The following is a 16,652-nucleotide window of genomic DNA, read 5'->3' as shown; positions in this document are numbered from 1 at the left end:
TCTCTGTCTTTGATCAGGGAGGTAAGAAGGGGCCTCGCCAGTGACGCTTAACCCCATCATGCTGCTGTCCAGTTCAATTTGATATGTACCATTTTAACCTTTATCCCTCAATCAGTTTGACTAGGAAAGGGTATCATTTAAAAACTGCAATGCAATTACTGATACCAGTACCCTAAAAGTGATACAGATACCAATCGAGTACTTAATATGACTAGTGCAGTGCCCGTAGGAAGTGTGTATTCGTATAGTGGGAGATTCAGTAGATTTTTCAATCATGGCTAAATTAGGTTGTGTGTGAAAGTGGGATGTACAATGAGGTGTAATACTCTTGCGTAGTGTTAATATACAAAGTGTATATTGCGTTATACATGGATGTACATTGAGGTATAAAGAGAGAAAAAGAAACTTAATCATTCAACATGATTAGACATATATACAGACACAGATATAGGAGGGAATAAGTTTACATGCAGCACAAACAGATGGATGAGAATAATGTGAGTAAGGGTTATTAGGTGTGTTTCATATATTGTGCACGCAGTATGCTTCACTAAAAGTACATTAACATGAACCCAATTAGCTGATATACTACATTGCATGTAAGTATCTCATATCAAATGATTATGGCCATTATATTAGGCAATATGAATGTCATCCCTGAATTACATAATGCAACATAAGAAGTGAATAAAGCGAAATCTTTGCTTAGCATGCTAATCGGGAATAATAGAATTTGCACATTACATGCAGACCACTACAACGTTTGCAACTCCATACTTACTTTTCATAAGGTACGCACACCATCCAGCACATACACATTGAACATTGATATTCTCTGGAAACTATTTGAATATTATTGGAAAATCTAACCTTGTAGCGCACTTTAAAACTCCGAAAGATAGGTAAGCTAAATAGACTTACAGATGAGATGAGTCAGGGTATAAATCCAGAGTGAATTGTGTTACTGACCAGGTGTAGGCCTATCACACAATGGGGCGGAGCTCCCCTAAAAGGCGTCCGATTGGAAACAGTGCAATGCCGCAACACATCCTACGTAAAAATTGATATTTTAAAAAATGAATTTAAAAGTCTTCAAAATCGTGGATGCACACCTTCGTGCCATGAGCAAGCCACATACGAAATCTGAGGTCAGTCTGACTAATGGTCAGCGAGATATGCCCTAGACACACACACACACACACACACACACACACACACACACACACACACATAGATGCTTCTTGCTTTTTAGATAGATATCTTTTCATTTCTATCATGTAAATGGAAGCGTTTAGTTGTGTAAAACGCTACAATCACTCCTCTAAATCCAAGTGCTTTAGTATGTTACACACTGAACTGCAAACTTCATCAAATACTCTGCACTTGACTTCACCACAGCATAGACTATATGGGGTTGAGCTGCTGCAGTAGTGGACCAATCACACATCGCATTAAATCAAAGAACGCTTGTAGAGATTTGAAAAAGTAATGTTTTAGCTTGATCTAGGTACAAAAAGATTGAATGCAGGTATGTTTTGACTATCGGTACTAATTGGGAATGGGTTGTTTCGCTGGATACCTCAAAGGTGTTGAGTACCCACACACCGTCTGCTCAGCAACTTATAATGTATACTTAAACAAGGCCATCGCAGAGGAGACTGGTAGTCTCCAAATGCATTTTTCATTCCTTTTTTAAGGCTGTTTCACTCTTTTTGTTCTAAATATTCTGAAAGAAATATCTTGAAAATACTGCTCCTGAGGCCCAAACATAGCCACAGATACCAGCTTTAAATAAAAACTGAAAACAAAGTGCTTTTAGTATTCTAAATTGAGATGGATAACCTTCCACAACAGATAAAAAAGAGGGTGCAGGAGGTGCGTGTTGGCCTGTCCTTGTACCCTTCTCCTGGGATCAACCCATCTGCCTCTCTAGCTCTCTGGATCCCTGCGGCATGCCGGACCTGATTACCTTTACATTTAAACAAACAGTCCTGGCTCTTTGGAGGCAGTCAGCCATGAGCTGTGACAGGGGTTAGGTAGTTGGCGGAGAAGAGCGATCAGGAGATAAAGACGTTATTAGTTTCTTTTCTCTCCTGATAGAAGGCCCGTTCTTACACACAGACACACAGACACACATCCTTGTCCATTGACTGCATTGATTTCCTATCTCCTAACAGCTTGCTTTAACCATCACTACTAAATCCTAATTGCAACCTACTTAGTCATTCTCAAGGTTTAACAAACCTCCCAGGTAATTTAAGAAGCAAGCACCAAACAAAATGGCAACTCATAACAAAAAGGTCCTAAATCTAACCACAACACTGAAAGCGCAGGAACACATCACATAATGAATACATCCACACATACATACACACACACACAAATTCAGAGGCTGTCCTTGGCTTTCAAAAGTGGCTCCCCTCGCTGTCTGTTGGTGTGGAATCATTTTGTTCGGCTGAGTGCTTCTCCAGAAAATCGTCCATCGCTCAGCTTGGCCACAGAGTGGACAGAGAGGAAAGCAGTGCATGAGCAAGATGGAATAAAAGCAGGTTATAATGTGAGACATTTTTCTGCCATCAGTTCCTGTACCATACACAAAGACCTGCTCCATATTATGTATTGTATTATGTGTTCCTGACCAGTTAAACTGCAATTCATTGGGTACAGGGGGTCAAGTGAATTGCCAGGAAAAGGCTAACTGCTGTTAGAAAAGGGGAAGTAGAAATGAATGGCAGCTGTGTGTGGGAAGTGCATTTAAAGAATATTGCCAATCCAGTCAGTAAAGCAATTGATTTTCTGACAAGACCAATCATAATCCAATAGAAAAAGAGCTACAGTTCTTAGAATGCATCACACATCGGGTTGGAAATATGGATGGTTCCTACCGGCTCTTACTTACTGTCATTTGTACCGGAGGGGAATTTCTATTAGTCTCTTTAAAGAGTAGGCGTAACATTTCTGCTTCATTTAAGAGCAGCTCTTCTTCTTTCACTGGGGGGGGTGTACACAGGGAGGAGGGTCCACAAAGATACTAGAATGAAAAGATGTGCATGGGCCCATTGAGAATGCATATGTACAGGGTCCAGTGCTACATCCCTGCAAGTAGCTCTCTTTTAATGTCACAGTTTGCTTCATTTTTCCCTTATGTACTCTGAAATATAGGGTTTCTTTCTTTAGCTTACAGTTAGCTCTGCAATTACAAATACTATCTTCTGTTATTATCTGACTTGAATGTTCATTTATTCTCCGCAGTTGCAACTAGGGCTGGGCGGTATATCAGTATTACAAGTTATACCAATATATTTTAGAAAGAGATATGTCGTTGAGACAATACTGCCATACCGATATACCATACTTATGACCACTGTTTGTTTGATCCCCTGTGCACACTAGCAAGAGCTAGTTCCTAAGAAACAAAGAACAATGGTTCTGTAATTTGAAGGTATTTCAGATTGCAGATGAAGAGCATCTGAATCTGATGAAATTGCTTCAAAAGGTGGGAGGTTTTGAAATCGATGGAGTCTTTAAATAAAACAGGTTGATGATGATTTCTTGTGGCATTGAGTTAAAACTAAACACTTTGCATGTTTTGTTTAAAACACCAATGTATATCGTATATCGCCATTCGGCCTAAAAATACCGTGATATGAGTTGAACGGTCCATATCGCCCAGCCCTAGCTGCAACAAGTACAGAAACTCAACATGCATAGACAGCTGGCTTCCATATTCTTGTATTAAACCCAGTGTGTGTGCTTGCACAGCCACCGCCCATCAGTTTCAGAGTAAAGCTCCACAACAATCTATCTTCAAAGAATGCACCATTCCTTGAATTGGAGTTAAACTACTGATAGGCACACCTATCAGCAGATTACATGTTGTCACTGAGGCAGTCTGTCTCTTGGCTCAAACTGAGGTCAAGATACAATTCAACACTCAGGCTGCAATGATGGCATCAGCCAGCCAGGCTTTACCACTGGGGCTGCTAAGATTGAAGGGCTTTATGAGGTGGGTTTCATACCTCCACGTCAGCCCAAAGCACAGTGTCCATCCCGATATATCCCAGGTACATACAAGAGAGCTGCAGCTCGGTACTGCTGGGAAAGCGTGGGCTTTAAAGAAACCCTTGTCACAACTGTTGCCATGAGTGGAATTATAATGACAGCCATCCTTTTATGAGCAGGGCTGTCTCATTGGTTTGTGGATGTTATTGCTTTGACATATAATTTAAAGTTGTTACGACCCCCCCTGGGCCTGAGGGCTCATTTTTACCAGTGACACTTCAGAGAGATGGTCCATGAGGTGTCTTTGCAGGACATGCTGCATGTTAAGCCACAAGCTCCACATACAGCACATTAATGTAAGTGTTTGAACGGTTTAGCTGTTACTGAGATTGTGATGCAGTTTTGGGGGTGAGGTCTTTGTGAATCTCATTCCTTTGGAGGTATTTCCTGGTTCCTCTCTAGTCTGCTTGGCAACATTGGAGAGAACAACTGAACAGCTCAATAATTTGACACAATATCTGTAATCTCTGGCATGTCCTAATGCCTTTGTACTGCAAGCATGATTTGGGATAATAAGCGTTATTATAGGGTAATCACACAGTACACAAACTCCACACACACTGGATTTATTTGGGAAAATTCAAACAGTTTCAAAGGAAGCTGAGCCACACTCTGGCTTTTCAGCGGAGTATAAATCATTTTTGTATAATTTTCCCCATTTACTGTTGGGGCCTTGCAGATGAAGGACACTTAGTCTTGTTTCAATACCAGTGAATTATTGATAAGCTAATTTCAAACGTGAAATATGGCTTTGTGTGTCACCTCTATGATTAATTTAAGTGTTCTCGTGATTCACCTGCTTCAGCATCTCTGTCAAAGCTGCACACTATGAAATCATTACTGTCGCCCTCACCTATTTATATACTAAAGTCTGTTACGTATCCATCAAGTAGTTGTGAAGTTCATCTATTTTTTATTAATCATTTTATAATACTTTATATTGATACATTCAGATGATCTTTGGGGATATTTCTTTTTTTTTCACTTCTAGAATTATAGATGTGATCAACATTTTCTCGCTTAAAGCTAAAGTGTGCATGATAATGGTTATGCTGCCTTGTTACTTTAGGGTTTATTTTGCTGACTGCCGACCAGAAGGGCAATTGGGCCGAACAAAGTGTCATTTGTGCAACAGTGATTCTTAGCAAAAGAGCATTGAAAATAATCCTTTAGAGTAAATACATTTTTTTTAAAGAGGGGACATAGTGGCACTTTAGATGTAAAATCTTTGGATTCCCTATCAGCTCATCCATATGGCATGTTGTTTTTACCTCTCTGAAGATTGTGGTGCTAAATGATTCACAGTAAGGTGGTGAATTAGAAGTTTGAATTTAACCTGGGGAAAAAAGGCTGTATGGAGTGTGCTATGAGAAGCATAACAGTAAAGAGTGCTGCATTATACTAGGAACATGTAATTTAAGTCCAATTCTGACATTTTTGCACTTATTGTAGTTTATATTGTTACTAAGTGGTCCAAATGCTATCCCAAGTTATCCAAGGCTTTGAAACAGCTTGTCTGTACTCTGTCAGTCATCAGTGTGGATTATTTCAATTGGCGTCTGAAAAGCCTTTTACACAATCAGGCCTTTCACTGATATTCTGTGTTTTGTGTTATTGTTTTTTTTATTCTTTACTGTTGGTCTCACAGTCTTTTATGAACTTGTGAAACATGTTAGACACTTGCTTTAGAAGGAATGATTACTGATAGTACTTGACTCCAAATTATACTGTCATCATCAGTGTTCATTTAACATATCGGACTGACAAATTTCAACAGCATATGCAGTACAATTCAACACCACAAATTATATAATGTTCATTATAATGTGCAGTATATCTGTATATTACATCCTGCCATGTCATCTGCCCTGTACTCACTTTACTCCTTAGACACTTTATTTTTTGTAATGTTTATGTTATATATTGTTATTGTTACCTATTTTGTTCATTGTTTTTCTTGTATTATCCTATATTGTGATTATTTTTGTAACTTTGGTGCATCCATCTATATGCACTCAATACTCGGTTGGTGCTATTTGACTTGAACTACTGGAAATGGACTTTTTCATTATATTCTAATGTATTGAGAGGCACCTGTATTCCACATCTATTAGTTATATTGTATCAACTTAATTATAGTCATAGTGAGAGCTTGTCAAATGTAGCCATGGTTAGTTCTGATTTCAGACAACATAGCAGTTGCACTGTTTCTGTTGTTATCCAAAAGACACCAGCAAATCAAAAAAAACAAAAAGCATTTAGCATTTTTCTCCCCTTTCCCTTTAGTTAATTGTATTGCCTCTCTTCTTCCTAATTTGCGATACATTGCCTCACATAGGTCAGAATAATGCCAGCAGCAGTGTGACGAGGCACCACATGTGGGAGGCAGTGACGGAGGGACAGAGGTTGTGAGAGGCAGGCAGTGAAAGGGTGAGCGGCGCTGGTACAATCACATGCCTGCTGGGTTGGAAGCGGAGTGCAGACAGCCGGGGAGGAACTGAGAACCTTGCGAGCAGCGTAGGTGTAATCATGACTCTATTGTAGTGAACAGCTGGGCCTCTGAAGCTGTGAGCAGCAGGGGGCCAAAGCCCGGGCACGGCCCCTGCAAATCACCATGTCTTTAACATTTCTGACAAAATAAGAGCAGAGCATTGTACTCAAAAGTCTGTGGGTTGGCCATGGCCTTTACCAACTAGAACAAAAAGTCAACTTCACTTCAAATAGAAGAAATAGGTGGTTTAAGACTAACGTTTGTCTGCAGCTTCTTATTAAATCAACAGGCGGCACGTCAGAATGTACCTGGGTGTTTAGCCTCCTAGAAAAACAGCTTATGGGTGGTAATTTCAGTAAGAGATCCGTCTGGTTTAGCAGTAAGCTACATTTGCCTGTGGTTGGTCATTTTTTAATTATCAGTTATCACTGGTATAAATGCGGTGGGAATATATTATTCAGGTGGTCTGCTTGAATACACTCTTAAAGCACATAAACATACACATTCAAGCTTGAACACTGAGACAACTAAAGACCAGTTTTTCACACGTTGTTGTGTTGGGGACAGGTATAGTTCATTCAAGTTCCGTGTCTCCTGTTTAATTTGCATTTTTTCGTGAGCTCAGTCTGTCCCAGCCACAATCAATAGAACATTACAGTATTTAGCAGAGCAGCATCTTTTGCTTATCAGCAACCATCTGTAAACCTTTTGGTTGGAAAATCTCTGGTTGAATATGTGACATTTTCCTGAGCACAAAATCAATACAGTGTCTGTTTTGTTATAAATATAATAGATAAGCAAATCTTGAGCAAATTAAATACTTAGGCATGGAAAGGGATGCTGGCACGCATCCAAAGTGGTACTTGGGGCAGTTTCAGGTCATTTTCTGAGGTGATGAGTTAACTTACAGAGTCATTGTCAAAAACGGTAAAAGATGTATCCAGATAAACCTGAATAGAAGAAGACTAACCAGCTGTGATGGAAATGTGTTCATCCTTCACGTAAAAAAAAAAAAATCAGGTGTTATTGCATAAATTCCATAGCTGATGGAGAGCAATCTGCATTCCCTTAGAGAGAAGGGAAAGTGCAGAGTGAAGTTCTCACAGTCTGTCTTTTAATGAGTAACAGCGACATGCTACCAATGCAAGATGTTCATAATTTCCTTCTAAACCATTGATCTTTCACGTTCAAGCTGATAATGAATATACTTTGTAAGAAAAATGATATGCAGATGATAAGAAATTCACATTTTAATATTTTGCTGTCTCCTCTCACTATGCTTTCAATATCACCATACTTACTTCTCCATTGCAACAGTTGTATTTGGGTGATTTGCATTTTTTTTTTAAACAAATCATACACTAATTTGGGGCTTTTAGCTTGTGCACCTGAAGAGCATAATTTGCCTTAACACTGCAATCTGAGTGAATTTGGCTTCAGTTCCTCCACCACTAGAGTGATGTGTAAATGAATTAAAAAGTGTGCAGTTGTTGTTGGAGAGAGTGTCATCACACACTGTTGTGACTTCTCCCTCAAGGACTCCCTGGAGGAGAGAGCTGACGTTTAACCACTGGAATCCATTACACTTAAAGCTCCAGCCCTCAGTGGACATAAGCCCCTGTCATCTGTCAAGGTCCCAGAGAGGAGCTGGGCCATGTAGTCTTGAGGTCTTGCCAGACTTGCCTCTCTAGGGCCCCAGAAGTCATGTTGAACCTGCAATTTGGCTCACAGGAGACCGGCACTCCACTGCCGCCTTCTACCCAGACAGCAGAGACTGCAGTGCAAACAGCAGCATATTATACAGCAGAGGCACAGTTAAAAGCGAATAGGGACTCCCTTCTTTATTAGAGATGTCTCATGGCTGTTAGTGACAGGCTTTTACTTTTATATGCTTGTGTCTGTACTTTCTCTTCTCTCACTGTCTGTCTTCTTCTCGGTTTGTTTTTCTCAGTCTCCCTGCAGCTTGTAGTATGTAGTATTTTCTCTTATTTCTGACAGTCTTGCTCTTCCTTTTGTGCCTGCAGTGAGTTTGGAAAGTAATCAGACTCCTTCTCCCCATATTTTTATTTCAAATATTACTTCCTCACCCTATCACGTTAAAGTTAAAATGGACATCTGAAACATCACATCTATAATGGACACAATAGCTTAAGAACCACCACTGGCAGCAGTTCCAGTTCCTGCGTTGGTCTATCACTTCAGTGGTCACTTGTCTTTGCAGCACCTTTTTTAATTGAACTGGGCTGCCACAAATTGATTTTTAAATTTAAGAACCATGCTTCTTTGGATTGGTAGTGTATCCGCCAATTATTGAACTACACTGTGGCTTTTGCCAGATGTACAATGCTAGCATGATGTAGCATTCAGGCTAAAAAAGTTTCGTGTGACAGTAATGCAAAGTCTGAAAAAATGCTTCTGTGATGCGTGTCTCTGGCATCTCTGCAGAGAACCTCAGATGCCTTGGTGGAATGCCCGTTGGGTTGCTGCTCACTTGCCTGGCCAATGCCCTTGTTGCCCATTTACAGTCTGGCCATCGGGCCAGCTCTCAGAAGAATCGTGGTGTTTCCAGACTTCTTCCTTTACACGATGACGCCCACCGTGCTCCTGGGAGCTTTCATTGATTTAGCAATTACTTCCACTCTTCCACTGATCTGCGCCTTAAAACAATTCTATCTTGGACCTCTTCTTCGACTTCAAGGCTTTCAGGGCTTTCTTGCTAGATACTGTGAACTGTGCCCATGATTCATGTCCAATCTACTGAATTTCTCACAGATGGCTTTTAATCAAGTTCTGGACACATTTCAATGATGATCAAATGAAAGAGGATCATAAACAACAAATATCAAATGCCAGTAAGAACCTAAGTACTTGTTAAATTAAATGAAGAACCTGTTGTTTTTCATCATTAATCTGTTGCATCATTATTAGGAAAATATCAAAAGTATTTAAGAGAAGGAATTGACTGAATCCTCAATTTGGTTTACAACAAGGAGTCTGAAGAGTCTCCAATGAACACAGTGTGCTCTTCCTTTATATCTCTGTCTCCCTATGTTCTCTACAGTATGTCTCTCCTTCCATAAGTAGTAGCTCTCAGAGGGAGAAGAGGGCGATTCCTGCAGTGCACTCCAGATAAGACACAGCAGGGAACTCTCTTCATCCCTCTCCAACTGTCTCACCACTTAACATTCTGCTTCCCATAGGAAATAGCCCCCATTTATTCAAATGCTACAAAGCACTGTCAAGCCACATATGCAGGAATATGAGCCATGGCTAACCAATTGGCTTTTGCACTTGTGAAGGTAGTGACACACACTGTACAGTGGTTCTCAGCTAGGATGCAGTGGTGCCCAGTTAAGCGGCCACTGGTCTCGCCAAGCCTTGCTGGGCGTTATTTATCGTGTGACTCGTTTATGGAGAAGTAATTGGATAGTCTTATAGGATAATAAAAACAGAGGGATTCACTGCCTTGTATTTTTTCGCCTGGTCACTCACATTGACTTGTAATCGGCATCACACGGGTCCAATCAATGGCCTGATGGCGAGGCTATTGAGATCTAGTGCAACAGTGCAAAAGGCCAAGCAGAAGACTATCTATGACTATGTTTGATGCTCTCAATGACTAGACCAGCTGTAGCGTGCTCTCTGTGGCAGCAGACTGCAGGAATGCAGAGAAATTCATCATGAGCAGCTGATGATCCAAAGCAACTGTTTAAATAGGTTACTTTATTGCTTTTCTCTTAGTATTGAAATGCAGCACTTATCTAAACGGAGCATTGTGACCTTCAAAGCCTTTGAGGGGGCTACAGAGAAAACAAGATAAGAATGAATAAGGTGAATGGGTAGCGGTTATGTTGTGATTCTGTTAGCAGGCATCGGGGCCAGAGTGTAATAGCAGCTCAGAGATGATCTACACCTGCACACAGCCAAGCCTGCTAACCTGTCAAGTACCACACTGGCACACTGACACATACTGTTGAGAGTTGGTCATCTGCGCTTCCCAGCAAAGCTTTGAACTGTTGCTGCTTGAACTGCTTTGAACACCGTGGCAGTGTCAAATCTTTGAGATCAAAACTGGTGTGTGTGTGTGTACGTGTTTACTTATTGGATTGTGTGACGTTATTTACTGAACCTTGTGGCATTTGACAGTGGAAGGTGTTAATGAGTCATTGTTTCACAGGCTGCTGTGTAGAGAGAGATAGAACCCGGCATGCTTTAGGGGAGGAAACGGATACGTCATATCAAACAGTTTCTTCACACACTTCCAGATCTCATCCTCTTTCCAAAAAAGGGGCAAACACACACTAACCTAATGCACAACTATCAAACTGCCTCCTTGACATCAAAGGAAAGTTCACAAAGCAGACATCCATGCCAGACACACGCACAGGTATACAAGTGCGCACACACAAACAAGCACAAGCAGGAATGTTTAATATATTCACTTAGGGTTTGATTTTGTGTATTTTTATCCCTTTAATTTGTGCCTGTGCTCCAGTGTCATGCTGCAGGCTGTGGGGTACCTTTTTACAGGTGTTTCCAGTTCTCTCGTAAGCAGACAACTTGACAAGCATAATAAATATATCAGAGAAATGCAGCTTAGATGTTTATTCAAATGCAGTTATTGTTGTGGGGGAGTGGATTAGTAACTCCTTCACTCTCCAGCTATCATTGAGTTTTGCTTCAGCTACACTTTAAGTGCTGCAGTGGAGCCTCTCAGTGACCAAAGTAGATCAGAATATGGTAAACTGACCAACTTACCAAGGCAACCGCTCAGTATTGTTGCTGTTGTTTTGGTTATTCCTCTTTTCTCCTGCAATAGATGTTTTACTTCAATAAGAGAGGGTTGTTATAAGTGCTTGTCTTCTTCAGTTGCACCTATAGCCACAGCCATGGGCAGATTATGAGACAAAGAGCCCCTCGACACAGAGCAAGACACACACTTTAGAGTCTTTGTGGCTGTTTGGCCCCTTTTCATAGTTGTGAGTCTCTTTGTGTTTTGTTTTGTCTCGTTGTAGTCATTTCAGATATCTTTATAGTTGTTTTTTGTCTCTTTGTAGTCATTTTATGTCAACAAATTATTTTGGTCTTTTTTATTTATTATGTGCAGCTTATTTGCCCCTTTTTGTAGTCATTATGTGTCTCTTGGTGATCATTTTGTGTATCTGTGGTTGTTTTGCCCCTTTTCATAGATGATGTGAATTCCTTTCTGTCTCTTTTTTGTGTTTCTGTGTTTCTTTGTGGATATTAGGAGTCTCTTCTTGTTTGGTATATATCTCTGAGTGACATTTTTGAAGTGAAGGCCTGGGGCCCCCTGGGCCTATGCCCAATGGGCATGTTCAGTAATCCATCTATGGCCACAGCCATTGCTTTCCTATGTAGTTGTAGCAACCACACTAAAAAATGACTTGTCTTAAGGATGGTTGTTGGAGACTTGAGGTTTACCCACTACAGATCTAAACATGCTGGAAAAATCCTGATACACAATAGCAGTTCTGACTTACATAAATGCATATTTTAATCTAAAATACATGAACTATTAGTGCATAAGTCTATTACCTGCAACACTGTCTGCACACATCAGACTACACAAAGAGGGTTCCCACTCCGAGGTTAAGAACCTGGGCCCTGTGGTATCTGTTGCTCTCTCTGGCATCTGTTGCTCTCCTCATCTTCCCCTGCAGCTACACCACTTGGATCTCTCTCATCTTTCTGTCCCTCAATTCCCATGTGGCTATCTGCCTTAATCTGGTTAGGCAGACCAGTTCCCAGCACTGCTCATGCATGTGTAGAGGCCAATGGAAGAGAGTTAGGGGAGGGAAATCGAGCGAGAAGAATGGCAGACGCAGGGAGACTGAGGAAGTGTATGTGCAGCAGCTGTAATATAAATTCATATGGAACCAGGCAGTTGGCCTTATCTTACTGTGATAATGTTATATTACGTCTGTGATGGCGCCCTTTTCTATAGAGTAGAGTACACAAAGAACAAATACATACACACATACGTCCACAGACACCGTCTCATCCCATGTGTTCAGGCTGTCAAAACAAACATACATATGTTCTATCCAAGCATTCACACACACTTTTATAGACTCTGACACACCAAGACAATTCCACAAGACAGCATGTACACATACACACACATGCAAATACAGCTCCACACTCCCCTGACACCTGTGTAGACAGACTGCGGGGTCAACTGCTCTCTTACTGTGTCACTTTAGCTTTGGCTCAGGGCCCAGCTCAGTTCAACACCATGACCTCCCCATGTGGTCATGCTCTCCCACTGCAGTAAACAAGGCCACACACTGTGGTTTGTGTGTGTGTGTGCAGGTAACAGTGTGTAAGGGAGAGAATAGGGAACTCAGGCAGCCGTTTCTTTGCGGTGATATACCTGGAATACCTCCTGTCCTCCTGCACAACCTTTTTTTCTTGTATCTGTAGGCATTCTCATTTCTTATTAATTGTGTGTGTGTGGCTGTTTTGAGATAAAATTCCAATTAATGAGGATTTCCTCAAACTCGCAGACAAGCTGCTTCGCAATACCCAGGGACCCTGTTTCTTTATATGGCCTCGTCTTTTCCACTTGCCAGGTTTGGACACTGACCATGACCAAGACAAACAGTACTCTGATATGGCATCGTGCAGCCTGGATATTCCTTAACTCATAGCTTCAAGATACCCAAGGCAATTTTGGCAGCCAACACAGATAGGCAAGGCTTCTATTTACAGACAACAAGGTGCGACAAATGTCTTCTGACAATAGGATATCCCAATTCCATTGAAGGTGCGCTATTGTGAGAGTAAAATCTGTTTTTATCAGAGGAAGTCACAAAGTGGAGTCGCAACAGACATTCTGTCTAACTGAGATGCCATAAATGTATCCTTCAGGGTCCAAATTAAACTCTGCTGCCAGCTGGGTATATGGTCTCTTCTGAAAGCGTCCTCATGCAGAGGAAAAGATGAGAAAAGTTTAGCTCAAATTGACAATTCAGTCATTATCTTTTCAGGTCCATATCATTTATGGCTCCATTGAAGTTTGTAGGACCATCTCACAGCAAGATAACTCCACGGTGTCTTTTTATCCTTCTTTCAAGCAGAAATTTTAAAGGCACTATTACTAGGATTTGTCCGTTAATGTTGGTAAACACAAAATTCAAAGCTGACCCCTTGGTTATAGCCGGCCCACACCTTGCATACATTGACTGACAGACACCCACTTCTAGTTTGTCAGAAATTATGATTGAGATGAGTCCATTGTTTTTCAGGAAAATTCTACTCATTGTACCTTTAATGTGTATCTCCCCGCTCTCACATGCAGCCCAGCTTGATACTGTAGTCTTGCAAACTAATTTAATGTCTGGGTGTGAGTAAATGATTATAAATAATATATATAATAATCATTTTCCACCTTTGCCCATTTGGTATCTAATATGGTAAATTATAACATACTTTGTTCTATAATTTGCCATTCTAAGGTACAGTCAACCAGCCAGTAACCAATCATGAGTGATTGAAGCATCCATGTTAACATTGCTTTTATTTGTCTTGTTTTGGCACTCATGATTTGTATGAGTCAGAAAAAGTCACAACTTGGACATTGTGTTTCTAAAGTTACAACTAAATTAAATTGTAATATATGGCTATGTTGTTAAATGAGGCTTCTGTGTTTACCACATAAAGGTCATAAGTTCAGTCTCTACTGTAGCAGTGCTATATTAGTATTTATCCTGGACATTTTTAATATGTAATAAATGTATGTAAATAAAATATTCTACTATCGTGTAAATAAATGGCGTTTAGATTGTGTCCATCTTGCTGTTTGCCTGTATTAATTGCAAACACGTGTGTCTGCTTAATTGTGTCTTTCAGAATACACCGGTGGGCCGGTCAGTGTTCATGGTGAACGCTACAGATCCAGACCAGGGCACTGGAGGCAGTGTTCTCTTCTCCTTCCAGCCTCCTTCTCCCTTCTTCTCCATCGACGGGGCCCGAGGCACCGTCACCGTCATCAAACCCCTGGACTACGAGACAACCGCCGCGTACCAGCTCACGGTCAACGCAACGGTCAGCACACACAGACAGAAATTGTCTTGCAGTAGCACACTTTAGTCAAATTAAAGCACATTCATTTACTGAACTTTTGTTATTGTTTCTATCAGGATCAAGACAAAATTAGACCTCTGTCCCGGCTGGCCAACTTAGCTATCACCATCACTGATGTCCAGGACATGGACCCTATTTTCACCAATCTGCCCTACAGCACCAACATAGAGGAGGACGTTCCCCTGGTCAGTAATACAGTCCCACCTGACATCACACTGCCACAGCATGTATCATATTTATGTAGCTTCTGACCAAAACACATTGACTAAACAAGTGGACAGAGCCTCCTGGTTTGAAAGGTGAAGTCAGTGTAGAAGTGCCTTAATACTGCATTCAAAAAAGCAAACTAAACTGAGGGAGAGAGGCAAAAAAAAAAAAAAAGTACAGGTGAGAGGAATGAGGTGATTGCAGGGCAGATGAGGGCGGCAAGATCTGCAATGACAGGAGAGTTAGTGATTAACAGGTGATTAAAATAAAAACAGCCCCTAAGGAGGTGATCCTGTGACATTTAGGCTGTGGCTACCTTCTCATTGACAAGTCGCTACCACCACCACGCCCTTTCAAATTCCACAAACCAGTAGGTGATGGCACTACTGTCTATGGTGTATACTGTCTACCCTGTAATCGGTTCATTTCTTTGTGTCCCATCCTTCTCTGTTGCCAACATGTTCCACTTATTTTTAACCCTATTGCTCATCCACAGCTCCTGCTCCAGCTTTCGTCCCGCGTTCAAACTCATTGATTATTCAGAAGTTGTTTGGAGCAGGTGCAAGAGAAATGTGGTTAAAAACCTAGGCCTGAGTTATTATCAGGGCAAGATGTCTCACCTCTCATCCTCACCCCCTGGATCCCCCCCATAGGAACCCACACACACCTAAACTCTGCCCCGGGCCCCTACATACAGCACTGCGAGAGAGACTGTAATTACTGCGGGAGATTTACAGTCCTGCTTCAGGGATGTGAGGCCTCCAGCAAAGGTCACTGGGGCTATAGGATTTATCTCAGCACGCTGCCTCGTACTGCTGCATGTGTGTGAAGTATGAAGTCTTTGTATTGCATGAAGCAGTGGAGTCTCATCATGACCTTACCTTTGTCTTTATTGCAAGTAGGTTTGTAATGGGTATCTAATACACTGAGTGTCTGTTTCCCTGTACGCCATTATGTTCACTCCCCTGACTCAGCCCTCTAAACTCGGTTCCCAGGTGGCTAATGGTCCAGCTATTGATGTTTCCACTCGTAGAGAGGGAATTACACACTGGGGCATAATACTGTCCGTCCTTATTTCTCTTCTCTCTCTCTCTCTATCTCTATCAGTTTTATTCTGCCTCTCCCTAAGTCTCTCCCCTCACTCACCCAACCCACCAGCACATTCCTCGTCCTCCCTCCCTTTCGCCTGCACGCGCTGTAGTAGAAATGTCAAGTGCTACATTTGCATGCATATTAACGGGGCGTGACGGAGTCGACGCCCGGTGTCTCCCTGACTCTCTGATTCATCAACTGTCACCAGGAAGGTCACAACAGGAGGGAGAGGAGGGGGAGGTGTGAGGTGGGAGAAAGCGAGAGACATGTCGGGGGGTGAAATGGGAAAAGGTGAGAGGAGAGAGGGAAAAAGTTAGATGACGGAATAAAGAGGAGAGTTCAAAAGAGCGGCATTACGTTGGATCACCAAGTTGACATTGGTGAGTGGATTCCAGATTTCTCACAGCAGCTGAGCAGCGTTAAGCCTCAGTAATACTGCCTCGGAGTGTTGTAGCTCTTGCCTCTAACAGTAGGGGGCAGTGTATAATCCTGTCACTGCAAGTTCACGGCAGGCGTGCAACCAAAATCTGTTACTGAGTCCCTTTGACCCCACAACAGACACAGACAGGATAACAACAGTGCTTAAAGTGAGACAGAGAGACACAGAAATACAGGCCAACAGTGCCACAGCGATTGTACGCACACACACACACACACACACACACACACACACACACTTGCGATGCCCTCATGT

The 16,652-nt window shown here is 41.6% G+C and overlaps 1 protein-coding gene across 1 annotated transcript in view; it reads left to right on the top strand.

Annotated features, from left to right (window-relative positions):
- cdh23 (cadherin-related 23) overlaps window positions 1–16,652 on the top strand; it is a 196,156-nt gene that overhangs the window by 72,299 nt on the left and 107,205 nt on the right. Inside the window, exons 8-9 of the mRNA XM_059359157.1 lie at window positions 14,426–14,620; window positions 14,716–14,844. Of these exons, the coding sequence (XP_059215140.1) occupies window positions 14,426–14,620; window positions 14,716–14,844 (324 nt within the window). The remainder of the gene's footprint in view (window positions 1–14,425; window positions 14,621–14,715; window positions 14,845–16,652) is intronic.

This window comes from Centropristis striata, chromosome 20 (genome assembly GCF_030273125.1).
Source record: "Centropristis striata isolate RG_2023a ecotype Rhode Island chromosome 20, C.striata_1.0, whole genome shotgun sequence".
Lineage (NCBI taxonomy): Eukaryota > Metazoa > Chordata > Actinopteri > Perciformes > Serranidae > Centropristis > Centropristis striata.
This window is presented reverse-complemented; position numbering and strand designations above follow the sequence as displayed.